The 27,357-nt window shown below is 44.6% G+C and overlaps 1 protein-coding gene across 5 annotated transcripts in view; it reads left to right on the top strand.

Moving 5' to 3' along the window:
* rassf4a (Ras association domain family member 4a) overlaps window positions 1-27,357 on the top strand; it is a 101,691-nt gene that overhangs the window by 34,154 nt on the left and 40,180 nt on the right. For 2 of the 5 annotated variants that reach the window (XM_069885315.1, XM_069885313.1), the window contains exon 2: window positions 25,097-25,197. The exons of 1 other annotated variant lie outside the window; for it this stretch is intronic. In XM_069885315.1, coding sequence (XP_069741416.1) covers window positions 25,139-25,197 — 59 coding nt within the window. In that variant the 5' untranslated portion in view covers window positions 25,097-25,138. Of the gene's footprint in view, window positions 1-24,759; window positions 24,849-25,096; window positions 25,198-27,357 lie in introns of those variants that run through there. 2 more of the 5 variants (XM_069885314.1, XM_069885316.1) reach the window with 2 other exon arrangements.

Here is a 27,357-nt window from a genome sequence, read left to right as displayed (position 1 = left end):
AGAGAATAGGCGGGGGGAGCTAGCAGAGTTGTTTGAGTGAACCTGCGTGGACTTGTAGGGCCGAGATGACCTGTTTCCATGCTATATGGTTATAGAATAGGCTGGATATGCTTCTGCCTCAAATTAAGTAAAGCTCCTACCACTGGTCATTTGTAACCGTGCTGGGGGTAAACAGGAGCTGAGGCAGATTGTGTGAGGGAGTAGCAGCCAATGGTTCAGTTCAACAACACTTGGTCAAAACACTTGTGAAATGTATTATTATGATGACAGATCGTGCCGTTCAAGATTCTTTTACTGTTATGTAATAAAACAGAAACTTCAAATTTCATTTAGTCGACCGTAAGGGGGACAAGGATTTGCCGTCAGCAGAAATTGCCCGACGTTCCTTACAATCAGAGAAAGAGAAGCAAAAGAGAGTTGTTTCCTCCCCCCCCAACCCGAGCCACTGAGTGTCCATGGACTTGCCTCCAGTGCTCCCATAGCATCTGCAGCCACACAGACTTCAGTCCAAACCATCAGCAATCCGAGCTCCAGATCCAAACCTCCAAAACAATCAGGAAGCCTTTGGCACTCTCTCACATCCTGGTTCTGATACCTGGTATTCCTATGGCCAGTCTCCAGCTGTCCCCAGCCTGGTGAGAGTCCTTTCACCGCAGTCGCCAGCAGCCGCAGCCTGTGTGTTCTTCAGCCTCAGAGCCCCTCACTGGTCCCTTGGGTCATCCCCTCCTCAAGTGGGGAGGATGATCCCCCTGTTTATGCTGCCCTGCACCAGTCCTCTGCTCTCCTTGAGTCTGCAAACCCTCAAGGCTACTTCTGAATACATCTTGGGCCGAGACCCCGCGGTCATAGGATTTTAACCACTGTCGGTTCCTTTAATGGGCCGTTTAAAGCTTGTATAGAGCCAATAGCAGACGGGCTAGGCGGTTGGACCCTGTGGGGGAGCGCTGGGTTTCTGCTGTCCCTGCGAGTCTTCACCATCACAGCCATCATGGCAGCTCCTGCAGTAATGCCATTTCTTTTCCCCATGTCCAATATTTCTTCTTTCAGTTGACCGTCTCACCTTTTCCCCTTGAACAGTGTGTTTGACAACTGCCATCTTGCATTTTCAGATCTTGAAGGACTTTCACCTGCAGCTTCTAAGTTTGAATCTTTTTGGCTGTTCACCATTGTATCACAATTTCCCGCCGGCCCCCCCCCCCCCCCCCCCCAGTATAGAATCTCACTGGAAAGGATTCTGCTGGGTACAGTCTATTACCCAGGAACATCTCTTACCAGGGACAAAGATTGAGAAATGTCTTTTACTCTCGGACATGGTGAGGAATTAAATACCAAGCAGTCGTGATCTGCCAAGACGGAGGATCTGGCAGGAGGCACTAGCTTGTGTGTCCTCACAGTGGCCATTCATTTTCTGTAGGTCATTTTTGTACAACCACAGACATTAAGGAAGAAAGTATTTCAATCCAGATACTCTTGTTACTTAACACAATAGACTTGCACATTGCAAGGAAAAAGCTACAGCAGTATGGTGAACTTAAGGCTAAACCCATTGCCCTCCAAGTAAAGTTAATGCTAAAATATCATATTTGAGGAAATCAAGGTGATATCATGACACCGCAGTTTATTCATAGTTTTGTGTGGAGTTGGGGAGGGGGGGTAACTGGAATTTCAGTCCCAATATAAAGATAGTGAAGATATGAAGAGGTTATGACTATAGGACATTACAGCACAGAACCAGGCTCTCCTAGTCTGTGCTAAACTATTCCCATTAGCCTAGTCCCATTGACATACACCCATACCCTTCCCAACCATGTACCTGTCCAAATTCTTCTTCAATGTTAAAATTGAGCTTGTATTCACCACTTCAGCTGGCAGCTTGTTCCACACCCCCACCGCTCTCTGTGAAGAAATTCCCCCTCACGTTTCCCCCAAACCTTTCCCCTTTCACTCTTAACCCATGTGCTCTGGTTTGTATCTCCCCTACCCTCAGTGGAAAAAGCGTTTCTACATTTACTCTGTCTATCCCCCTCATAATTTTAAATGCCTCTAACAAATCTCCCCTCATTCTTCGACGCTCCATTTGAGGTTATACTCAAATACAGTACAACTCCGATTATCTGAAAAGGTCGGGTCCGCGGCTATTTCGGATGACTGAATTTTTCAGAGAACTGGTCATTTTTTAAAAACAGCCCAGTCGCACTAGCAAATCACTTGTAACAGTGTTTAAACAGCATTAAAATAATGTTTAATTCTCACCCCAAAAAAATGCTGGGTGCCTCTGGTCCCCGAAACCTCCCCACTGAGACCCCGCTTGTGCCAGGAGCTTGAGGTCCCTGGTCAATTTGGCTCCAAAAAACACTTTGGATAAATGAACATTTCTGATTTGTTTGAGATATCCTCATTTATCTGAATTTTTTTAAAAAATTTGGATAAATAAGGAGTTTGGAGTCAGATAATCGGAGTTGTAAATGTGTTCCACAAGGGACTGAAGTGGCGGTTGAGAGTGGGCACCGAAAGGGGAAAGGATTGAGTTTCCCCGCAGACATTGCACATTTTGTAATTCTTCCAGATTTTATTGTAGCTTGAATTTATTTGCACATTTTATTTTAAACTTCAATTTAACTTTAATTCCAGTGCTTGTGGCATTTGGGAGGAATGAAAGAATAAAATAACTTCAGCAGATGCGGCAGCAGGCTCACATCTCTTCCCTGTGTGGGTAGGAGGGTTTCAAATACCCAATTGTGTTCCATTAGTGGCGACAAACTTCAACCAGAACTCATGCTTGGCAGAGCTTGGCACCATCTGCTGGTTCTTTGTTGAGACTTGTCCATGGCAATTATCTGCAAGAAGGCACCAAGCCGCAAGCAGAACTGGTATTCGTCTCTCATGGAATCAATATGTTAATCCTGCTAAAAGGAATTCATCTTCTAGTGAATCACAATGTAAGCAAGCCAAGATGAAATCCCAATCGCTTAGTCATGATACTAACACTCATGTAATTATATGATTAGAAAGTTGTCAATTTCTCATGAGGAATAAAATAACTAAAAGGCATTGAATGCCCACTCAGCTGGACTTTATTCAGAATAGGCCACATATTGAAGCCAAGGACATCCTGATATGAGTTTTAGTCACTTACTGTTGACAAACTATTTGAGATGTTGGGAGTGAAATAACACTCTTTTTAAGTAAAAGAGCATCTACATTTGTGTGGGGACTTGAATGCTGTACAGAGGTTCCTAATTTATGGTCCCCCGGTGTGGAGGGGGTCGGATGTTCGGAGGATCTCCTCGTGGGGTTGCTGGGTCTGGCCATTCACGAGTCGAGGCAGCGGGCAGTTGAGGGTTCAGGGCAGGCTGACTGCCAGCCCATCTTTCGCAGTGTCCGAGGGGACGGTGGCTGAGTTCTGGGAACGGTGGAACTCCAGGGAATCAAGTGTATTGTAGATAGTAACGGGATTTTAATATGAAAATGTAAATTGTATGTAACAGGGGGGGCGGTGTTGACAAGTTGCTCTTTCTCTCTTATGTAAGTAGTGTATTAGATGTAGTTGTGTGTATAGTTTGTGTTTTGTCAGGATGTTTATTGAAATAAATGTTATAAAAATAGTTTATTTTTACTCAAAGACAAATGAGTTTAATATATTACACAAAATTGATGAGGAGTAACTTTCAAGCATCATGAGCCGAGTGTGTGTGCAATATTTATTGAAAATAAACTAAAGATGCTGGCTGTAGGTGCCAACTTTTCCTCTCCTTTGTTACTGTTCAGCTGGGCGTCTGCTCTCTGTGCTGGACACGCCACCAGTCTGGTGGTGTTACTTTTAATTCAGGGACCTCAGTAAGAGGTGGGACCCCTTTAATTGTGACAGTTTGTGGTGGCACATCTTCGTTTTTGGGCGATTTCTGAGATGGCAAAGGCATATTTTTTCCCACCTTGGATCTTTCCTGTACCTGAAACACACAAGGCCAGCAAAGGTTAAATAAGAACGGAGGAACTAGTTCAGGCCCGTCAAGCCTGCTCCTTCATCCAATAAGATCAGGTAAGGTCATGGACTCAGCTCCACCCTTTCTTCCCATAATCCTTAATTCCTCTACTGTGCAGAAATCTATCCTACTGTATCTTAAGTTCATTTTTTTTTAATTTTTTATTTTTCACACCATAAATCACATTAGCCATGATATACACTATTTCTTTTTCACACATATACAGTGACTTTTTCTCCCCCCCCCCTTTCCTCCCAAACCACCCCCCCACCCCCCCCTCATCCATTTTAGGTATACAATCTAGGTTGCATTAAGCCAGTCAGACAATGTTGTCATTCAACAAAATTACACCAGAAATTCTACTGAGTCCATTCTTTTCTTTCCTTCTCCTTCCATCAACTTAGGTAATGTTTGTCCCCGGTAGGTTTTCGCTATTGTATTTAATGTAAGGCTCCTATACTTGTTCGAATATTTCAATATTATTTTTTAACCTATATGTTATTTTTTCTAATGGAATACATTTATTCATTTAAATTTAGTAGTTTCTTCCTTTTAATTTGGTTATGTATTCCATTAATATTTAAAGACATATAGTTCAGCGTAGCCCTTTTATATTTTGTTTATCTTCTCTTTCCGTTTTTCCATCATTACCTTTCCTCCTTTTCCATTTCTGTTTTCTTATTTTCAACTCTTTACCAGACAACATTCCTACAACATCCAACATTTTCCTTACTCTCCTATTTCTATCTTATTTATCCCCAATCTCCCCTTCACCTCCTGAGTTGTCCTTTATCCCTTGTCGGACAACCACATCTCCCCTCTCCATTTGGATTTGCGAATCCACTCGCAAGCGTCAACTGATTTTGCAGTGACCGCTATTTCCCCCCACCCCGCCTCCCCCAGAAAAGATTTCACTTTTCATATGTCACAAAGGTCACTCTTTTAATTCCCTCCTTATTCTCTCTATTCCATTACCTTCCCTTATTAATTCTTGTCTATACTATCTATATTTTCCTCTAAGTACAGATACATTCATGTATGCTCATTGTCTCTATTCACTCTTATACCTCTTTACCCGCATACATATCAATCGTGATCATTTTTACTCTCATTACCCGTCTTCATCCCTCAGTCTATTTTTGTCTTTACCCACATACATATCAATCGTGATCATTTTAACTCTCATTACTCATCTTCCTCCCTCAGTCTATTTTTGTAATTGTTCTGCAAATTTTCGTGCTTCTTCTGGATCCGAGAATAGTCTGTTTTGTTGTCCTGGAATAAATATTTTCAATACCGCTGGATGCTTTAGTATAAATTTATACCCTTTCTTCCATAAAATCGCCTTTGCTGTATTGAACTCTTTTCTCTTCTTTAGGAGTTCAAAACTTATATCTGGATAAATGAAGATTTTTTATACCACTTTATACTCCAGTGGTTTGTTGCCCTCTCTTACTTTTTCCATTGTCTTCTCCAGTACCTTTTCTCTTGTAGTATATCTTAGGAATTTTACTACAATAGATCTTGGTTTTTGTTGTGGTTGTGGTTTAGAGGCCAATACTCTATGTGCCCTTTCTATTTCCATTTCTTGCTGTAGTTCTGGACATCCTAGGGTCTTAGGGATCCACTCTTTTATAAACTCCCTCATATTCTTGCCTTCTTCATCTTCCTTAAGGCCCACTATCTTTATGTTATTTCTTCTGTTATGGTTTTCCATTGTATCTATTTTTTGAGCTAATAGTTCTTGTGTCTCTTTAGTTTTTTTATTAGATTTCTCCAATTTCTTTTTTAAGTCTTCTACCTCCATTTCTGCTGCTACTGCCCGCTCTTCCATCTTGTCCATTTTCTTTCCCATTTCTGTTAAGGTCATCTCCATTTTATTTATTTTCTCTTCTGTGTTGTTTATTCTTTTTCTTAAATCCTTAAATTCCTGTGTTTGCCATTCTTTAAATGACTCCATGTATCCTTTAATAAGAGCAAGTATATCCTTTACCTTGCCTTTCTTTTCTTCTTCTATTTCACTGTACTCTTCCTCTTCTTCTTCCTCTGGGTTGACCATCTGTTGTTTCTTTGGTGCCCTTTCCTCCTCTTCTTTCTTGTTTCTATTGTCTTTTGTGGTCTCTTCTTGCTGCAGGTGTTCTGCAGCTGTCGTTGCCGGCTGTGGAGATCGACTCCCCAGCTGGTCCCCCCTCCCGTCGGTGTGTTTTTTTTCATTCGCATCGCGCATGCGCGATTCTTCGCGCATGCGCGGTTGCGCACTTTTACTCGGCTCTGCGAGCCATTTTTGTAGTCCATTATTTACCGACCTGAGGGAGCGGGTTTCTCTCTCCGCAGCGGGCCTCTTCGGACAGGTAAGGCCTTCACCTTTTTCCTCCTTTGTCTTCTCTTCCTCTCTTCTTACCGTTGCTTTCGATTTTTCTTTTTTTGTCGCCATCTTCTTTCCACCTTTATACTCACTTTTCTGTAACTTTTATTTCTGTGCCTTTGTGTTTTCTTTTGTTTTTCCCGACTTTTCTGGAGAGGGCTGGAGTTCACCGTCCGGCCACTACTCCATCACGTGACTCCTCCCATCTTAAGTTCATTTAATGTGGCAGCCTCTACTGCTTCCTTGGGCAGAGAATTCCAGATTCACTGCTCACTGGGAAAAGCTCTGTCCTAAATATACTCCCTGGAATCTTGAGATTCTGTTCCCTAGTTCTACTCTCACTTACCAGTGGAAACAATTTTTCTTCTTTTATCTATAATTTTCAGAATGTTAAATATTTCAGAAGATCCCCTTTTATTCTTCTGAATTCCACCGAGTACAGTCCCAGATGATTTAATCTCTCGTCATGGACTTGTCTTTGGAATCAATTTGGTGAACCTCGTCTGCACTGCCTCCAAAGCCCAAGCATCCTTCCTCAAGTAAGGAGACCAGAACTGCACGTAATACTCCAGATGTGGCCTCACACAGTCCTCCCATCTCCTTTCCCCACCACATATTGCTTTCAAAGTGTAGATAGGGTATTCCATGTACTTGTCTGCCCTACATTCTCCTGTGTTCCAATATTCCTCAAAAGATTGGTTAAAGTTACTTTGCAGATGACAACATGCCCCCACTGGGGTGGAGAGCCAACCCAACAACTGGCAACCATTTGCTAAGGCTTCTTTGCTTTGCCTCCAGAATTGGAAGAGGAGAGGAGCCAGGAAGCAGCTCTGGCCGGTCAACATGGGTGACACATGATCACTCAGTGTTGGAGGAGTTGGGTAGAAGACATAATATTGAACAAAAATGCTTTCACAGAGGAAAGTCTGATGGAGTGTGATGAAACTCCTAGGGACCATTGCTGGAAGCCTTGAAAAGGTGACATTTGGAAAGGTGCAGAACAGACTAGAGATTCAACAACCAGAATCACATCTCACTCTGAAGGAATGATTTGAAATGTTAGGGGCATCTTTGCAATGATGCCGCGTGTTGAGAATGTTCTGGAAATCGGAATGAGGGTGGCAAATTGGGTTTTTTGTATATACATATTTTGGGCACTATTGCAATAAGTTAACTAAAATCCCTGTTAAGGTCAATTATTCTGGGCTCAGTATTAAATATCCAAAACAGTTAATATCCTCTATTCATATTGTACACCTTCAAATGTCAAATTCTTCACTTTTTTTGCTATTCACACATTTGCTGGATGGAGGTGCACTTACTCAATTCAAAACTCTTGCACAACATCTCAAGCAATAACCAGTTGCAAAATTGATTCTAAAAATCCGACTAACCAAGCCACATTTGTATTCATTTCCCCCAGAGTCATCTCCCTTTGGGTGCATACGCAGCAATATATCCCACTTCCCTGCCCTGAGTTGCTCTCTCTCTTCCTATCGTTCTGTCTTTCTGCTCTGTGTGTTTTTAGAAGTTTCCATCTTTTTTGCAGATTTTTAGCATTTGTACTTTTTTTGGTTTTCATTACATTTTTTGCTTATCGATGATATAAATTTGTTTGCCATTGCTCACGGTTAGCACAACACTGTAAGCATGCCAGTGACCTGAGTTCGAATCCAGCTGTGTCTGTAATGAGTTTGTACGGTTTTCCCCATGGCTGAGTGGGTTTCCTCACACCCTTCAAAACCTACCATGGTTTGTAGGTGGATTGGTGTATTTGGGTAACACAGGCTCGTTGGCCAGATAGCCCTGTTACCTTGGTGTGTGTTTAAATTTAATTTTAAATTTGCACCTCACTGGATCTATGCAGGTAAGTAGCTTAGAGCAATTGTAACTCAGAGCTATCCAATGAGATGTTAAAATAGTTTCTTCTCTGACATTTAAAAGTGATTGATTGACTTGCCCTTGCGCTCTTTATCAATCCAGGCCATTCATTACCTCCACTGCATAAAATGTAGAATGCCAAATCATTTCCCATTTCCAGTGCAGTTCGGCCACAGTGCTTGTGTGTAACCCTCACTTCTAACTACTCCTGGCTACTAGCTCATTAACGAGGCAAATGTTACCGGATTTTAAAGGCACTATGTGTACAAGGGCATTTTATCTGAATGCCTGTGGTATTCAAAACAAGATCAGTGAACTTGCGACACAAAGGTTTAGTGCTGGTTTCAGAATGGGAATTAAATATCCAATGATCTTAGGTAATAAAGAGGAGAGGCAGGAAGGTAAGGGAGGTGGGGAAGTGCTATGAGTTAAGGATGAGATCAGGGCAATAGTGAGAGATGAAGTAAGATCTAAGGAGCAAAGTGTTGATTCCATTTAGGTGGAGATTAGGAACAGTAAAGGGAAAATAAATCATTCATGGGAGTTGACTACAGGCCACCCAATAATAACTTTGCAGTGGCACAGGCAATAAACCAAGAAATATCGAAGACATGTCAGGATGGAGCTATAGTTAACATGCATGTAGATAAAAGAATCTCAGGGTTGTATGTGTTGTATTGTACTCTGACAATAAATCTGAAATGGCTGAAGTTATAGTCGAGGTTTTGGTGATAATATACCAAAATTCTCAGGACTTTGGGTAGGTCTTGATGGATTGGAAGACAGCGAATGTCACGCCACTATTCAAATAAGGATGTAGGCAGAAGGCAGGGAACTATAGACTAGTTCATTTAACATCTGTGGTTGGAAAAATGCTTGAAGCTTTCATTAAAGAGGAAACAGCGAGACATCTGGATTTCTTTGAGGATATAATGACTGCAGTAGATAGAGGAGAGCAGATGGATGTTGTTTACCTAGATTTCCAAAATAAGGTGACACGTAAAAGATATAGAGAAGATAAGGATGCATGGAATTTGGGGTGATGTATTAGCATGGATAGAGGATTGGTTAACCATTAGAAAGCATAGAGTTGGGGTACAGGGGTGTCCTTCTGGTTAGCAATTTGTGCTGGGTCCTCAGCTGTTCACGATATACATTAACAATCTGGAAGAGGGAACAGAGTGTAGTGCATCTAAGTTTGCGGATGACACTAAATTGAGTAGAAAAGCAAATTATACAGAGGATACAAAGAGTCTGCAGAGAGATAGAGGTAGGTTAAGTGAGAAGGCAAGGGCCTGGCAGAGGGAGTACAATGTTGGTAAATGTGAGGTTATCCACTTTGGAATAAAAAATGGAAGATCAGATTATTATTTAAATGGCAAGCAATTACAGCATGCTGCTGTGCGGAAGACTTGGGAGTGCTTGTGCATGAATCGTAAAAGGTTGGATTGTAGATGTCTCAGGAAAGTAAATGGGATGTTGGCCTTCAGTGCTAGAGGGATTGAATTTAAGAGCAGGGAGGTTATGCTGTGTATACAAGGTACTGGTGAGGCCGCATCTGGAGTACTGTACAGTGTGCAGTTCTGGCCTCCTTATTTGAGGGAGGATGTACTGGCTTTGGAGGCGATGCATAGGAGTTCACCAGGTTGATTCCAGGGATTAGCCTCAAGATTCAGGGTAGTAGATTTAGGATGGAGATGAGGAGGAAATTCTTTTCCTAGAGGGTGGTGAATCTGTGAAATGTGCTGCCCATTGAAGCAGTGGAGGTTACCTCAGTAAACATATTTAAGACAAAGTTGGATGGATTTTTGCAGGTAGGTGGAGTTGATCAGATCCACCACGATCTTATTGGATGGCGGAATAGGCTCGATGGGCTAGATGGCTGACTGCTGCTATTATTACCAATGTTCTAAATTCAGTCTGGTTGACACTCCAATCACGGACAAGTGCCAATACCTTGGACACTTCAGGAATGTTGGCTTTTGCATTGAACGTTTTGGAAAATAAAGAATGGCAAATTATGCGTGAGGTAGATGGAGATTCTGACAAGTAATAAACCAAGTTATGAGGTATATTAAATTTTAACTTTGCAAAAATCAAAATCCTTTTATAATTCAGTTTTCACTGATAACAGCAGCAAAATCAAGTGTCACAGTAAGAATTGTCTTATTGTCCACTTACCTCTGTGCACAGAAGAGTAGTCTCATTGCCAGCAACGTGCTTGGATGAAGACAAGTTGGAACTTTCTCACCCCTCAATAAGACTCTGCACTCAAATGAGATAGATCAGTCAATGGCTTATCCCCACTACTTCTATAATTCATCTTAACGCCAGTTCGTCACTATTGGCCAGGACCCGTACACTGATAACCACACAGTGCCATTGCTCAACACAAAGTCCAATAAACATTTCCCAGATAACAGTAATTCGATGTAAATATCAACAGCAATAACATAAGGAAATGTCCATACATTAAACAAGCTGCTTATCAAACTATAAGGTTATGTTTTTCATCATCAAATCAATTGCAAACTTGGAACCAAATTGGTTTATTGGAAAATAAAATACAGATTAGATTTGCATTTATTCACAAAGATGGTACATTTTTGGAAAGAAAAACAGGAAAGTTTACAGAGACTTTGGGTAAAGTAAAAGCATAAAATGCTGGAGAAGCTCAGCAAGGCAAACAGTGTCCTTTATATTAGCAACGGTAAAGATACAGAACCGACATTTCAGGTTTGAGCCCTTCATCAAGGTACAGAACAACTCCGATTATCCGAAATGGTCAGGACCGGGCCCATGTCAGATAAGCGAGTTTTTTGGAGAACTGGTCATTTTTTAATAAACAGCCCAGTAGCAACAGCAAATCACTTGTATCAATGTTTAAACAACAACAAACGACAAGGGAAGGCTCTTTAAGCATTAAAATAATATTTAATTCTCCAAAAGAATGATGGCCACCGCCCATCCCCGACACCTCCCCACCGAGGTCCCTAATCCTACCTGAGAGCCCAAGGGATTCTTCTGACCACATGTGGCTGGAAGACAGTGTCACGCAGTTTGAGAGGGAGAGTTGGACAGGAAAGTCAATAGGGGAAGGTAAAGAAGAAATGGAAAGAGAGAGGGAGGGAGTTATCTGAAACGAGGATGATTGTCATTCTCATTTCATGTCGAGTGATTTTTTTTTCCCAACCTGTGAGGTCAGTTCAGCTCTGAAAAAATTTCAGATAAGTGAGGATTTCTGATTGTTTTGGAAAATATGATTTTGGATAATCGGAGTTAACATAAGAAATAGGAGCAGGAGTTGGTCATCCGGCCCATCGAACCTGCTCCGCCATTCAATGAGATCATAGCTGATCTCATCATTGACTCAACTTCACCTACCGGCCTTTTTCCCAGATCCCTTAATTCTTTTTATGTAAAAATCTATCTAACTGAACCTTAAATATGTTTAAAGAAGATGCCTCAACTGCTTCTCTGGGCAGAGAATTCCACAGATTCACGACACTCTGGGAAAAACAGTTTTTACTCACCTCCATCTTAAATCTACTCCTCTGAATCTTGAGGCTGTGTCCCCTAGTTCTAGTCTCATCTACTAGTGAAAACAATTTTCCTGACTTTATCGGATCTATCCCTTTCATAATAAGATCTCCTCTCATTCTTCTGAATTTGAATGAGTATAATCCCAGGCGATTTAGTCTCCCCTCGTAGGTCAACCCCCTCATCTCCGGGATCAACCTGGTGAACCTCCTCTGCATCACCTCCAAAGACAGTGCATCCTTCCTCCAGTATGGAGACCAGAACTGCACACAGTTACTCCAGGTGCGGCCTCACCAATACCTTGTACAATTGCAGCACGACCTCCCTGCTCTTGAATTCAATTCCTCTAGCGATGAAGGCCAACATTTCTTTTGCCTTCTTTATAACCTGTTGTACCTGCAACCCAACTTTTTGTGATTCATGCACAAGCCCTTCCAAGTCCTTCTGCACAACAGTTTTTCACCATTTAAATAATTATCTGCTATTTTTCCTACCAAGGAGGATGTCCTTGCATTTAATAATGTTGGACTCCCATCTGCCAAACCTTTGCCCACTCACTTCACTTAACTATATCCTCTGCAGCTCTGTATGAGCAAAATGTAGGCCGGCACCTGCTCCTACCTTAATGAAAATTGATGCAGGGTTCAAGCCCGAAACATTGGTTATGTGTCTTTATCTCTGTTTGACCTGCTGTGCTTCTCCAGCATTGTGTTTTGACACGATGGCCTGCAGATGCTGTAATGGTAGTAAACACACCGAAATGCTGGAGGAACTCAGCCGGTTATTGCCATTGGCAATAATCTTTGTCTCCTATAGATGCTGAAAAGACTGGCTGAGTTCCTCTAGCATTTTGGTGTGCTTATTCCATTTTTTGTAGACCTATTAAGTGACTCATTGTTGCATTAACTCTAAATGGAGTGGTGTAAAAGATTCATGCCACCCAGAAATTGTTGGTTTATTTTTTAAAATATTTTGAACAAATCAATGTTGTGTATTTGATGAGGTCTAGACATTAGAAGCTGGGGGCAGAAATCGATTGTGGAGTTGTCCTGCCAAATGGCTGATACGATTTGGACTGCAGGTGCAGCACATTGTGGCATCCCCTCACCTTTTGGACGCATCTGTCGTTCTCTCTGCAAGTCTAATGTAACCTCCTACAGTGAGAAGGCATACCTCCTTTACATCTCACCCTTTCACAAGAGGGGTGTGCATGAATTGTTCCGAGGAAATCTGGTAAGAATTGAGAATCGGAGAAAGGAAACCTCAAATTTTAAAATTTAGACATACAGGCCCTTTTGGCCCACAAGCCCTTGCCGCCCAATTACACCCAACTGACCTTCAACCCATGGTACGTTTTGGCCCACAAGCCTGTGTCGCCCAATTACATCCAACTGACCTTCAACCCATGGTACGTTTTGAAAAGGAAACTGGAGCCTCCAGGAAAACCCCACACAGACACGGGGAGAACGTACAAACTCCTTACAGACAGCACGGGATTCAAACCCAGGTCCTGATCACTGGTGCTGTGACAGCGTTGCACTAACTGTGCCGCTCTGTGATTCAGAATCATGGACTCTGGCCAGATCTGGTTTCCTCAAGCATTAGGTTGTCATTTTCTGGTTAATCCCATACTTCAGTTAATACCAGCTTCATGTGTCACTTGGTTTCTGCTTTCTGCATGGACTATCCTTCTGACCCTTTGTGAGTCAGAAGGTTGGTTACAGCTGAATTGTGGCTACCTTGAAGCTGTGTTTATCCATTCACAAGTTTCAGTCAAGGTCCTTGCGGGCATTCATTGGGCTCTATATTTGTGTTCATTGTCTGAATTGACTATTTTGGGCTGTTGGACAGTTGTCTATATTTTTAGAAGTCATGCAAACACATCATCAGGCAATTTGTGTTTCATGTCATGTCATCTATCCCGTATCAACGATTTCAGCACATTGGGGAGGTTCCTCTTTCCCTTCGTCACTTCTTGCAGCATAGCAGATCACGGGGAGGCTTCTGCCTGGAAACTAGGGTTTGGGTGATGTCACATAAAATCTCTGTCAAAGATCACAGAATTTGAAGTGCAAATTCTTCCAGTTCAGTATGAGATTGGGCCATCTACTTCACTCCATTCACCTGTATTAAGACCATACGACATAGGAGCAGAAATAGGTCGTTCAGCCCATCAAGTTAAATGGATGCTGCGCAGGCCGAATTGAAGCTCACAAATAAAATCAGGGCATCCTTGCTCTTATGAATTATTGTCATAATCTTCCTGCCTGGGTGTTTCACAAATGCGGGGAGTTGTCTGCACAATAGCGCCACTTCACTTATGAAGGGCTTATTCCTGTGGGAGAATGAGAGGGAGGGGTGCGAGGGGGCACCTGGACATAGGTATCCAGGGGAAGTCCCTCATGTAGAATAAGCCCATTGTGCCCATGAGTGGATCCAGGGTCCAAGACCAGTGATAGGATTCAGAAGGATGACTCTGATCTGATCTGATCTGGCCTCATTCTGCTGCCAAATTTGTCACCTTGTGTTCCAATTTCAGTATGCAGGCTCGATTTTAATTTTTAAAAAGAATTTGGACAAGAACGTGGATTGTAGGGTGGCTATGGTCAGGGTGCAGGTCAGTGGGACTAGGTATAATAATAATGTAGCATGGACTAGAAGGGCTGAAGGGCCTGTTCTATGATTCTAATGAGCCAGATACAGCAATGATATAATTTCCTGCCCATCACAGGAATAAGCTCTTCATAAGTGAAGTGGCGCTATTGTGCAGACAACTCCCCGCATTTGTGAAACACCCAGGCAGGAAGATTATGACAATAATTCATAAGAGCAAGGATGCCCTGATTCCTGAAGGAAGGGATCAAGACAGGAAATGGAAACAAGGCATCAAAACTGTGCAAAACACTACTCATGATCAATTTGCACATTCAAGACAGGTCCAGATGATGAAACATTTGGTCCAGATGATGAAACATTTCGTCCAGATGATGAAACATTTCCCCCAAATACTTTGCTGCAGAAAGGAGCAGATTGGAAAACAATGCTCAATGAAGACCTGGTCGATGAAATGAGCCACGGGGTAGGATCCCCAGAACTAGTGGGACACAATATTCAGGTGCCATCAGAATTTCGCTGTGGGCTGTATCTGAGCTGAGAGTGTGTGAGCCACCAGTGACATTTCAACAATGGATAATGTCCTCTTGAAGCGAGCGTGAAGAAGTGCCGTTGGAACCAGTGTACATGGGGAATACACGATGCTTGCTGAGAAGACTGGCTGAGGACAACAATGGTGTGGACTTCATCGTTATGCATTGGAACTCTGCACACCTTTCTCTGGTGGATGAGGTGGGTCAAGGTGGATGAGGTGGCCTCCTGGTGGTGTCCCACCCAGGCAAACAGAGACATCACGGACCAGCCACCAATGAGGCCCAGACATGGTGAAGCCTGCATCAGACCCACTCGGATGTGGAAGGTCAAGATGTTGACCAAAGCCCAAATCAAGCAGGCCTTGTGGAAAGGACAAGCTTGGCTCTGGCTCTAAGGGCAGTCTTCAAACCAGTGAAGCACACACATTCAATATGTTATGGCCATGCCCTCTTCTCTCTGCTACCATCTGGAGGGGAGTAAAGGTGCCTGAAGACACAGACCCAATGGTACAAAAACAGCTTCTTCCCTTCCGCCATAAGATTTCTGAACAGGCAATGAACCACAGACACTACCTCACCCCCTTTCTTTTTTTTTTTGCATATTTAGTTTCTTAAATCTTGTACAGGTACAGGTATTTACAAAATTGTAAATTATAGTAATTTTACGTCTTGTTCTGCATGATACTGCTGCCGTAAAACAAACTTTATGACATGTTAATGAGAATAAATCTGACTCTGATGTGATGTTTGATTATGCACCTCTGAAGTTGTCCCATTCCTTAAGAACGTCTACACTATGGGGGAAGTCATGTGATGGAGTAGTGGCTGGTCGAGTAGAACCAGCCCTCTCCAGAGAAAAGAAAAAAAGTTTGAAAAAAGAGCTTAATAAACATAAAATACAGAAAGAGAAGAGATAGAAGATAGCACCTAAAAGAGAAAAAAAAGAATAACAGGGAAATGGGAAGAAGAAAACTCACTGGAGAAGAAAGAAGATGGCTTTAGCTGCACGTCGGAGCAGAGAGCCACCGTGGAGAGGAGCGGCCGATCTCCAATGTTGGTGAGTCCCCAGATGAGCGATGTCCTCCCGACCAGCGGACTTCAAAAATGGCTCTCAGAGCCAAGAAGAGGTGCACAGTGCGCAAGTAAAAGAAAAGGTTAACACCAGCGGGAGGGGTCTCAGCTGCGGAGCGGCCAGCTGAAAGACGCCCAGTATCGGGGCGTTCGGCCGGGGGAAGTAAGCAAGAAAGAAGAAGAGTGGTGAGGAAGAGGATGAAGAGCTGGAAGAGGGTGAACAGCAATGAGGTGACTGGCAGGGAGACGACTTGTGGCAGGGGGCCCGGCAGCGGGTCGGCCTGCGGTGGGGGGCCCAGCAGCGGGAGGCCCAGTAAGGATACAGAAGTAGCTCACCAGAGAAGGATAAAGATACAGAGAAGAGAAGATGACACAGATCTAGATACAGACACAGAAGGCGAAAAAAGAGAGAGCTTTGTTATATGTATAGGAAAATAGTGTTCTCTAGGGTTGGGGCTGGGGGTGGGAAATCGGTTGACACTTGCGAGTAAGTTCGCAAACCAAGGAAAGGGGAGTTGTGTTTGCCTGACAAGGGGAAATCCAAGGAGGGGAGTTTCATATGGGGTTAAAGGGTTATTGCTTGTGGGGATTGTTGGGATATTTCATGTCTTAAGTGCGTTGTCATATATTGAGATTAAAAAGGAAAACTTAAAAAACGGTAATGGGAAAAAAAGGGGATGGAGGTGCTGAAGAGGCGGAAAAGAAGTGAAAATAAAGATACAAGATGGCCACGTTGGACTATATGACTATAAACATTAACGGAATATATAACTAAGTTTAAGTGTATCCCATTGGAAAAAAAAATCACATATAATTTAAAAGACAAAGTTACAATGTTTGAAAAAACCTGGGAACCATATATTGAACATAACAGAAAGAGCAGGCCTTGGACCACCACCATCTAAAATAAACTTGATCAGATTTAATGTGAATAAGTAGATGATATGTCTCTTTTGTTTGTATTCCTTTTGTATAAAGATATTGTTTTATTGTATTTTATATATTCAATATTTACTGTTTTTGGAGGGGGGTGGGAAAGGGGAAGGGAGGGATGGGGGGAAAAAAGAGAAAATGTCACTGAATATTTAAAGAGATGCATCTGTAAATATATTGGTTGATATGGTTCATAGTGCGATAAATAAAGAATTGTAGCGGCAGCTACTCTGCTCCTGCAATAACATATGCAACCAGACGGGTTGAGCTCAGTGAGCAGACTAGTTTATTGCAGGCTGCCGGGCTGCACTTATAATCCCAGCCCAGACCTGGCTGGGAACCCCGCGTTGGAGGGCGCTGATGTCACCCGAGCGTCATGTGGTCCTCCAGCGCGGTCTTTTGAGCCCCGTGCTGGGAGGTAGGGAAAACACCCGACAGCTCCATTTTGATCGGCTGCCCCGCTGTGTGGCTTACAAGCGAGGCTTGTTCATCTGCCTAGTGGTGAACCGCCAAACAGACCCCCCCCCCCCTCAGAACTGGCGCCAATGTCCTTTTTCGCCGGGCGGCCTCACTTCTTGGGTTGGGCTATGACCACAAGCTCAGTGGGATCGATGTGTGCTGGCTTCAGCCTGTCCACGGTAAACAACTCCCGCCTGCCGCCAATGTCCAGCGTGAACGTAGAGCCGGAATGCTGTACAACCCTGTACAGCCCCTCGTACGGTCGCTGCAGAGGTGCTGCGGTTGGGCCTCGCCGAACAAAAACATACTCCGCGGAAAGCAGTTTGCCGGGAACGTGAGACGGGCGGGTGCCATGCCTGGGTGGCGGTGGGGGATTGAACGAGTCCAAGCGTGCTCTGAGGTGAGGAAGTGACCGCTGGGGATTGTGAGGTGCGTTGATGAACTCACCAGGTAGTGCCAGCGGCGCACCGTAGACCAGCTCAGCAGGTGACGCCTGCAGATCTTCCTTGGGAGTGGAGCGGATGCCCAAGAGTACCCAAGGCAGTTAGTCCACCCAGTTGGGACTGGTGAGGCGGGCCATGAGTGCCGACTTAAGATGGTGGCTCAGACATTCGACCAGTCCATTGGCCTGCAGGTGGTAGGCCATGTTGCAGTGTAGCTGGATTCCCAACCTGTTGGCGAGCTGTGCCCAGAGCGCAGATGTGAAATGGGTGCCCCGATCACTGGTGAGATGACCCGTGACACCGAACCGGGCGACCCAACCGTTCAACAGTGCTCGGGAGCAAGAGTCAGTGGAGGGGTCTGACATCGGGATCGCCTTGGGCCAGCGAGTGGTGTGGTCCACCATCGTACACAGGTAACAGATGCCCCGGGAAACAGGTAAGGGCCTGACAATGTCCACATGAATGTGACTGAACCATTCCCGGATATTCTCGAACTCCTGTACAGGCACCCTGGAGTGCCTGTGCACCTTGGACATTTGGCAATGGGTGCATGTTCTGGCCCATGCCATACGAACCGTTCTGCCACCATCTGGACCGTGGACTTGATGGACGGACATGAAAGGTCATGGGTGTGACAGAAGACCTGCCTGCACCACTGCTGGGGAACCACTGGTCGTGGGGTGCCCATGGAGATATCACACAGGATGGTGCCTTCGCCGCTTGGAGTTGGGAAGTCTCGGAACCGCAGGCTGTGATGGCGGTCTTGAAGGCCATCATCTCTTCATCAGACTTCTGGTCCCGGGCGAGCTGGTCGAAGTTGAGGCCGGGCATCAGTGTGCACATAGCCGGTCGCAAGAGTGTATCGGCAACCACATTGTCCTTCCCTGCCTTGTGCCGAATGTCGATGGTAAATTCCGACATGAAGGAGAGGTGATGCTGCTGGCGGGCTGACCAGGGATCCTTTGCCATCACGAGCGCCTGGGTGAGGGGTTTGTGGTCGAAGATGGTAAAAGTCCTCCCCTCCAAAAAAATAGCGGAAATGTTGCAACGCCAGGTACATGCCCAGTAACTTGCGGTCAAAGGCACTATACTTGCGTTCCGGTGGGTGGAGCAGGCGGCTGAAGAATGCCAGCGGCTTCCAATGTCTTTTCACCTGCTACTCCAGGGCGGCACCGACGGCTGTAGCAGAGGCAGGTGGGTGAGCATGGTGGCCTTTGCAAGGGCATCCTTGGTGGCCTTGAATGCGGTGCAGGCTTCTGGGTTCCAAGCGACCATTTTGTTCTTGGGTGCGATGAGGGAAAATAGCGATAGCATGATGGGTGCAGCTCCCGGAATGAAGGGATTCTAAAAATTGACCATACCCATGAACTCCTGCAGCCCCTTGAGGCTGTCCAAGCGTGAGAACTTTCTGATAGCGGCGACCTTCGCAGCGGCGGGCATGGCTCCTTTGGCCGTAAGGGTATGCCCCAGGAACTGCATGGACTCCTTCCCGAACTGGCACTTGGCCAGGTTAATGGTAAGGCCGAAGTTGGCCAGCCGGGAGAAAAGGGCACGTAGGTGGGCCTTGTGTTGCACCCAGTCCTTGCTGGCAATGAGGACATTATCCAAATAAATAAAGGCGAAATCCAAGTCCCTGCCCACAGAGTCCATGAGGCGCTGGGAGGTCTGAGCAGCGTTCTTGATCCCGAACAGTATGCGCAGGAATTCGAACAAGCCAAAGGGGGTGATGATGGCTGTCTAGGGTATGTCCTCAGTGTGTACCGGGATCTGGTGATATCCGCGCACCAGGTCGACCTTGGAGAAAACCCTCACACCGTGCAGGTTGGCCGTAAAGTTTTGGATGTGAGGGATGGGGTAACGGTCAGGAACTGTTGCATTGTTGAGCCATCGATAGTCTCTGCAGGGACGCCAGCCGCCGGAGGCTTTTGGGACAAGGTGGAGCGGCGAGGCCCACGGGCTGTCAGACTGCCAAATGATCCCCAGTTCCAACAGGTACGAAAACTCCTCCTTCGCCATCTGGAGCTTGTCAGGCAGGAGCCGGCATGCCTTGGCGTGAACCGGTGGGCCCTGGGTGGGGATGCGGTGGAATACCCCGTGGCGTGGAGAACTGTGGCTTGAGGAGTGTCGGGAACTCGTCCAGGATTCGCTGGAACTCATCTCTGGGCGTGCTGATCGTGGCCATCTGCGGTTGCTCCGAGTGGGAGGCGTTGAAGCAAAAGGCCTAGAATGTACGGACGTCCACCTCGAATGTCCACCAGAAGCCCATGTGCAAGGAGGAAGTCTGCACCCAGGATGGCGGTCAGGAAGGACGAGATGGTGAAACTTCACACGAAATGTTGTTGGCCAATCTGGAAGTGGACTGTCTTGTTTCCATCCAGATTTCTGTTGCGTTGGCCACACGGAGGGGAGGTCCACGAGGTCGGTTCCTGGACTCAACGGCTGTGGCCGGGATGACGCTGATCTGGGCTCCAGTGTCAACGAAGAACCGCTGGCCGCTGACTGAGTCCCACAGATAGAGGAGGTTGTGTACTTGGCCAGCCGCTACAGCCATTAACAGCGGCCGGCCTGGTCATTTCCCTGGAACGAACAGGGCTGACGACACTCCTGAGCCTTGGCTCCCCAGCGCTGGTGGTAGAAGCAGAGGCCTGGAGCGGATGCTGTGGCCTTGGTTATGCTCTTGGGGGCCCCTGCAGGGGCTGGATACTCTAGTGCAGCATTAGGGGTGGACTTGGCATGGTCGTGACCTGCTGGACCACTGAGCCCTCCGGGAATCATGCGAGCCATAGCTCTTGGGCCTTATGGGTGACCTTCCTCAGGTCAATGAAGCTCTACTGGACCAGCAGTGGTCGGATGTCCCCGGGCATATGATCGAGGAAAATGCGCTCAAATAGTGGGCAGATTGTGTGATCACCCATAAGCACGAGTATCTCGTCCATCAGCTTCATCGGGGACCTGTCCCCCAGGGCGTCGAGGTCCAGCATCCAAGTGGCACGCTTGTGCCTAGATAGTCCGAGGGATCCGGTAAGCACTCGCTTGAGGGTCTCGTATTTGTCTTCAGCAGGTGGGTGCTGAACGAGGTACAACATGCGTCTGCTGGTAGCCTGGTCCAGGCCAGCAACCACATGGTAGAATTTGGTCGTGTCAGACAAAATCTGGCGAAGGTGAAACTGAGCCTCCGCGTGGCCGAACCAGGTCTCCAGCTCCTGAACCCAGAATTCAGGCAGTTTCACGACTATAGCACTGATCCCAGGCTCGCTCATGATGGGTTTAAAGACGTTTGAACCAGTCGGGGTCACCAATTGCAGCGGCAGTTACACCTGCTCCTGCAAAAACACACACACAACCAGATGGGTTGAGCTCAGTGAGCAGACTAGTTTATTGCAGGCTGCTGGGCTGTACTTATACTCCCAGGCCAGACCTGGCTGAGAACGCTGACGTCACCCAGGCGTCACGTGGTCCCCCAGCGCGGGCTTCTGAGCTCCATGCTGGGAGGAAGGGAAAACACCCGACGGCGCCATTTTGGCTGGCTGCCCCGCTGCGTAGCTTACAAGCAGGGCTGGTTCACCTGCCTAGTGGTGAGTCACCACAGAATTACAAAAAAAAACGTCTACACTATGTGTTACTTTGTAAAGCAGCAAAACAAATACCCATTTGAAACAAAAAAATACTCTTTACATGTTTAGCAAGGACTTTGTTAGTTTAGCACCACCTATCCCTGCATTTCAGACAGTGGCACCGCTGGAGGTGATGTCGGACAGTGGCACCGCTGCAGGTGATGTGTCATGATACAGTAATACTCACTGAACTCGCTTGAACCTGCAGTTGTCACTATGAGGGATTATGGAATAGCTCTCAATCTGCAAGGGAGTTACAGTCTTTCCAGAGACTTCACATTCACATCTGTCTGGAAACTGAGCTGAAATAAATAGGGAAATCACTGTGTAACACTGGTTATATCTTAAAAGTCTATTTAACTTCAAACATAGACCAGTTCCAGAAAATTATGTCCAAATCAATCTAAAATTCTGCTGCTTTTATGGGTTAGAAATCCTCCAACCCCTTCACATTCATGTGTCCATCTAGAAGGCTCTTAAACACGACTGTGGCATCTGCTTCCACTACCACCCTGGCAGCTGGTTCCAGGCACCCACTGCACTCGGTGTCAAAATATTTGCTTTGCACCTCTCCCTGAAACTCCTCCTTCTTACCTTAAACATTTGTCTTCTAGTGTGTGACATTTTTATCCGGGGTGGTGGGGGGGGGCGGGGGGGAAAGATTCTGACTGTTCACCCTGTCAATGCCTCTCGTAATTTTATAAACTTCTATCCGGTCTCCCCTCAATTTCAGCCAAGTTTGTCCACCCTCTCTCTCCCCTAATAGCCAACTCCCTCAAAACCTGGTAAACCAAATCCTCCACATTCTTCCTGTCATGGGGCAACCAGAATTGCAAATAGTATTCCACATGCAGCCTGACCAGAGTTTTATATAGCTGCAACATGACTTCCTTACTTTTGTTCTCCGTGCACTCCCAATGAAACGCAGCATACAACACGCCACCTCGACCACCCTACCGACTTGTGCAACCACTTTCAAGGGACTGTGGACCTCAACCCCCCCCCCCTCCGATCCCTCTGCAAATCAATGCTTCTAAGAGCCCTGCCATTAACTATATATATTCCCCTTGCATATGGCCTTACAAAACAGAACACCTCACACTTATCCAGATTAACCTCCATCTGCCATTTCTCTGCCTGTATCTGAATTATCTATGTCCTGTTGTTTTCTTTGATCGCCCTCTACACTGTCCACAATTCACCAATCTGTGTCTTCCACAAGCTTACTAAGTCACCCACCTACTTTTTAATCAAGTCATTTACGTATATGAATGTAAAAGAATCTCAGGGTTCTATGTGATCTCATATTTGTACTCTGACAATAAATCTGAAATCTGTCTCACAAACAACAGTGGTCCCAACAACAATCCCTACAGGACATCACTGGTCATGGATCTCCAGCCAAAATAATACCCAAACACTACTACCCTCTATCCTTTGTGAACCAACTAATTCTTTAACTATTATTAATTCACCAATGGACCCCATGCATCTATCAAATAAGATTCGTACGTACCATGAGAGAAATGTGTGCTCCACAGAAGCACCATCAAGGTGGCCAGAGGAAGATGATTATTCATGTTGCAGCCTCTTGGTATCTAAAATATTTCCAAAATGAGCAGTTTCATTTTACTGTATGTGATGGAGAAACGGCTTCAAATCTTTTGTTAATTGCAACCTATCAGCTAACAAGTGAGATTGCCAATTTCTGCCCCATTGACACTTCTTTGATATGTAGTGAAGTCATAAAATCTTCAGAAACTTTTGATTTTTTTTTTGGCAAGCTACGTAAAGTAACTCGAAACTGCAGATGGTAATTGGCATCAAGGATAATGCCATCCTGCATTCTGCATTAGCTCAGTGGTATCATGTGAGAACCACCTACCCCAGAACTAATTGGCTGTAGGTAAGATATTCTCAGCTATTCAATATTACCTGGCTTGTACTGCCCATTGTTGCCTTACCATCGTTAACCTGAACCAACCTTGAAGTGCTCCAGATGTTGAAAACAGCGAGATTTGGCCTTCACGAGTCAGTCACTTGTGAAAGGTGCAGACGCGAGGATGCACCTCAGGATAAGGTGGACCCTGCCTCTTCCCCATCTATTTATACTGCTCTTAGTTGTAATCATGGAGAATTAGTCACATGATCCACAAATTGCCAAATTACATTTCACTTCTGAGGGTTGTTTAATGAGAGGCATTGGGTTTGTGAGTTAATTGAAGCTGATTTAATGTCTGTATCCTTATTTCATAAAGGGAAGGATTGTTTATTTTTCATTCACTGCAGGAGAATTTATAAAATACACAGTGAAAGTTGCAAGAAAACAAAAGCAGTTTTGTTCCACTAACTGGAAGTGAAAGATCAATCATTCAGTGTCACTGGTAATAAAATTGAAACTTTAACCTTCTGAGATCCTTTTGTTCTCCAGAGTTTTGAACTATTGTTGACATAGCATTTACATTTATTAATGCAATTGATAAGATAGTGAGAGGCTGTGGGTTGAACGTCTTCCTTGTAAGTATTTGATAAAGTGGCAGATTGAATACAGTGTGGGGGAGTGTCTGGTGGAAAAAGTGAAGTGGGATATTTTCTCAATAGGGAAAGAATTCATCAAGTAGAGGTCCAAAGGAACGTGGGAGTCGTCGTGCAGAATTCCCTAAAGGTTAACACGCAGTTGGTGTTAGTAGTGAGGAAGACAAATGCAATTTATTTTGAGAGGACTAGAAGGTAAAAGCAGGGATGTAATGGTGAGGTATATCAGGTGTTGGTTGGGACACATTTGGAGTATTGTGAACCGTTTCGAACCCCATATCTGAGGAAGGTTGCGTTGGAGAGGCGAAGAGAGGGGGGTACAGGAGGATACGGCAGGAGGTGGGGGTAGAGTTGGGCTAAAGGTGAGTACAGGAGCAATGAAGGACCAATGAGAACAGTAGGGCTGGATCTGGGTAGGGAAAGTGGAAAATTCCCTGTTGGGTTAAAGGCTATCCAGTAGAACAATACATCTTCACCTTTACTCTGTCCTCGATCTGGCAAAGGGTGAGGCCGAGGACAGCCACATACATGTGGGAATGGGGAGAGGGCATTTTAAATTTAGTCATACAGCACGATAACAGGCCCTTTCGGCTCACAAGCCCATGCCGTCCAATTAACCTACACCCACCTCTGGTACGTTTTGAAAGGCAGACTTTCAAGGCCGGTTCTGCATTAACTCCCATCTGATAACATCTCTTTGATCAAAACAAGAGCTGGAAATGTCTGATGGCTGATTTCCAAAACAAATTTCCTGCTCAGCTCTACAGCTGACAGTGTTGTTCTGCTCTCTCTTTATGGATTAAACCTCAAAACTAGATGATTTAACTTAATTTTATTAAGAAAGAAAACTATTTCGAATGCTTTCCAGACAAGTAGAGGTATTTAATGAATTTGTGCTATTATTCCTGCTGCTGTTGAACATGAATTTTGATGATCTCATTCCTTCTGGATTATGTCCTGACAAGTTTCCCTTTCATTGTCAGATTAACATTTCCAAAATCTGCCCAGACTTTGCTTTCCCTGAGCTGCATTTAAACGGATTCTAGCTGAAAAATAGTTTACAAAGAAAGCAAATTGTCACCAAAAGTTGTTGCTTAATGATGCTATCAGCCTCCTTTTCTTTCAGGAGGGCAGACCTGAGAGAGTGGGCCCGTTGCAAAGAAGGGAGATGGAGGGAAATCAACACACTTCCCAGGTTAAAATCAGTGAAGACAAATATATTTCAAAGTAAGTGAAGCCAGACACTCCAGTTATTTGAGCAACGACATTTGTTTTTGATTTTCTGCTTCACACAAAAACTTTTTCTCTGTCGAATCTCAAATCTCTTTCAGTGCACACCTAAAATGTGATTATGAATGTGAATCTGTGAGGCACGTCTTGGGAAGCTAGTGAAGAGCTGCCTTTTGAACTTCTCCAATCCAGATAGTGAGGCACTGGCCATATATATTTCCATTAGATAGAGGAGTAGAAGTAGGCCATTCAGCCTATTGAGTGTGTCTTTCCATTTGATCATGAGCTGATCTGTCCTCTCACTCCCCTGCTTTCTCCCCAAAACGCTTGATACCTAGACTATTCAGATAATTATCACTCTCTGCCTTAAATACACCCAATGACCTGGCCTCCACAGCTGCCAGTGGCAGCAAATTCCAGAGGTTCACCGCTCTCTGGCTGAAGACATTTTTTCACATCTCTGTTTAAATTGGGCTCCTTTCAATACTTTTCTTTTTTTTTAATTTTTTATTTTTCACACTAAAAACCATATTGATCAAGATACATACATTTTTCTTCTTAAATATATACAGTGTCATTTTCTTCCCTCCCTTCCCTCCTCCCCTCCCTCCCTCCCTACCTCCCCTCCCATTTATTTAAAGTTCAGAATATAAGATACATTAAACCCGTCAAACAATGTTGTCACTCAATAAAAATAAACAAGAAATTCCACTGAGTCAGTTCTTTTCATTCTCTTCTCCTTCTGTCATTTTAGGTGGTAGATGTCCACGGTAGGTTTTCTCTATTATGTTTCATGTATGGCTCCCATATTTGTTCAAATATTGTAATGTTATTTCTTAAATTATAGGTTATTTTTTTCTAATGGAATACATTTATTCATTTCTATATACCATTGTTGTATTCTCAAGTTATCTTCTAATTTCCAGGTTGACATAATACATTTTTTTGCTACAGCTAGGGCTATCAAAACAAATCTTTTTTGTGCACCATCCAAATTGAGTCCAAATTCTTTGTTTTTTATGTTTCTTAGGAGGAAGATCTCTGGGTTTTTTGGTATATTGCTTTTTGTGATTTTATTTAATATCTGGTTTAGATCTTCCCAAAATTTTTCCACTTTCTCACATGTCCAAATTGCATGAATTGTGTTCCCATTTCCTTTTTACAGCGAAAACATCTGTCAGATACTGTTGGGTCCCATTTATTTAACTTTTGAGGTGTAATGTATAGCCTATGTATCCAGTTATATTGTATCATACGTAACCTCGTATTTATTGTATTTCTCATAGTTCCTGAGCATAACTTCTCCCATGTTTCATTCTTTATCTTTATGGATAAAGTGAGGACGAGAGATAAGTGACACAGTTATCTCTGGCCACGGGGAGGTGTGTTCGCCAGCCACAGGGAGATGTGTCCTGGTCACAGGGAGGTGCATGTTCACCCGGTCACAGGGAGGTGCGTGTTCACCCATGGAGAAAAACCCAGGCTCTCCAGTGACCGTCGCGAACTTAAGCCCTCCAGCCCTGATAATATCCATGTGAATCCTTTTGGTACTGTTTCTGCTTTAATGATAATCTTGTAGCAAGGTGACCAGATCATTTCCAAATGCAGCTTAACTAATGTTCCATCCCTGTTTTACATGAGATCCCATCTCTTGTGTTCAGTGCCCTGACTGAAAATACCATGTGTGCCAAATACCTTCCTCCTCACCCTGACTTCCATCACCACCACTTCCAGGGGAACCGCGTACCTGTCCTCAAATGTTCTGAGAGTGTCCTTGAAGAGGAGCATCATCCTCACTGAGTCTTGGCACATTCCCACCAAAATGAAGGAGGAGAACCAGGGGTCTCTGCGTAAGGGGCAAACCACCTAACCAACTACCTACCAGCTTCTAGATCACCACTACCCTATCTACAGAGGGGGCTGGTTCCCACTCCAGCTTGGTAGGGTCCAAGCTGAGTGATGAGTCGTCCTTGACCCAGAGGGTGAAATTGGCTCTTCTCTGAGCAATGTTATGGATGGCACTACTGCTGTGGTTGAAGAACTGGCCCACTGTGTACTCTCAACATTATATTTAAGCATCTCATTAATTTTTTTCTCAATTCCAATACATAAACAAAGTTGAAGGAATAAAATTGGATGTGGATCTTGATAGAGGTG

The sequence above is a fragment of the Narcine bancroftii genome, chromosome 6, assembly GCF_036971445.1.
Source record: "Narcine bancroftii isolate sNarBan1 chromosome 6, sNarBan1.hap1, whole genome shotgun sequence".
NCBI lineage: Eukaryota > Metazoa > Chordata > Chondrichthyes > Torpediniformes > Narcinidae > Narcine > Narcine bancroftii.
This window is presented reverse-complemented; position numbering and strand designations above follow the sequence as displayed.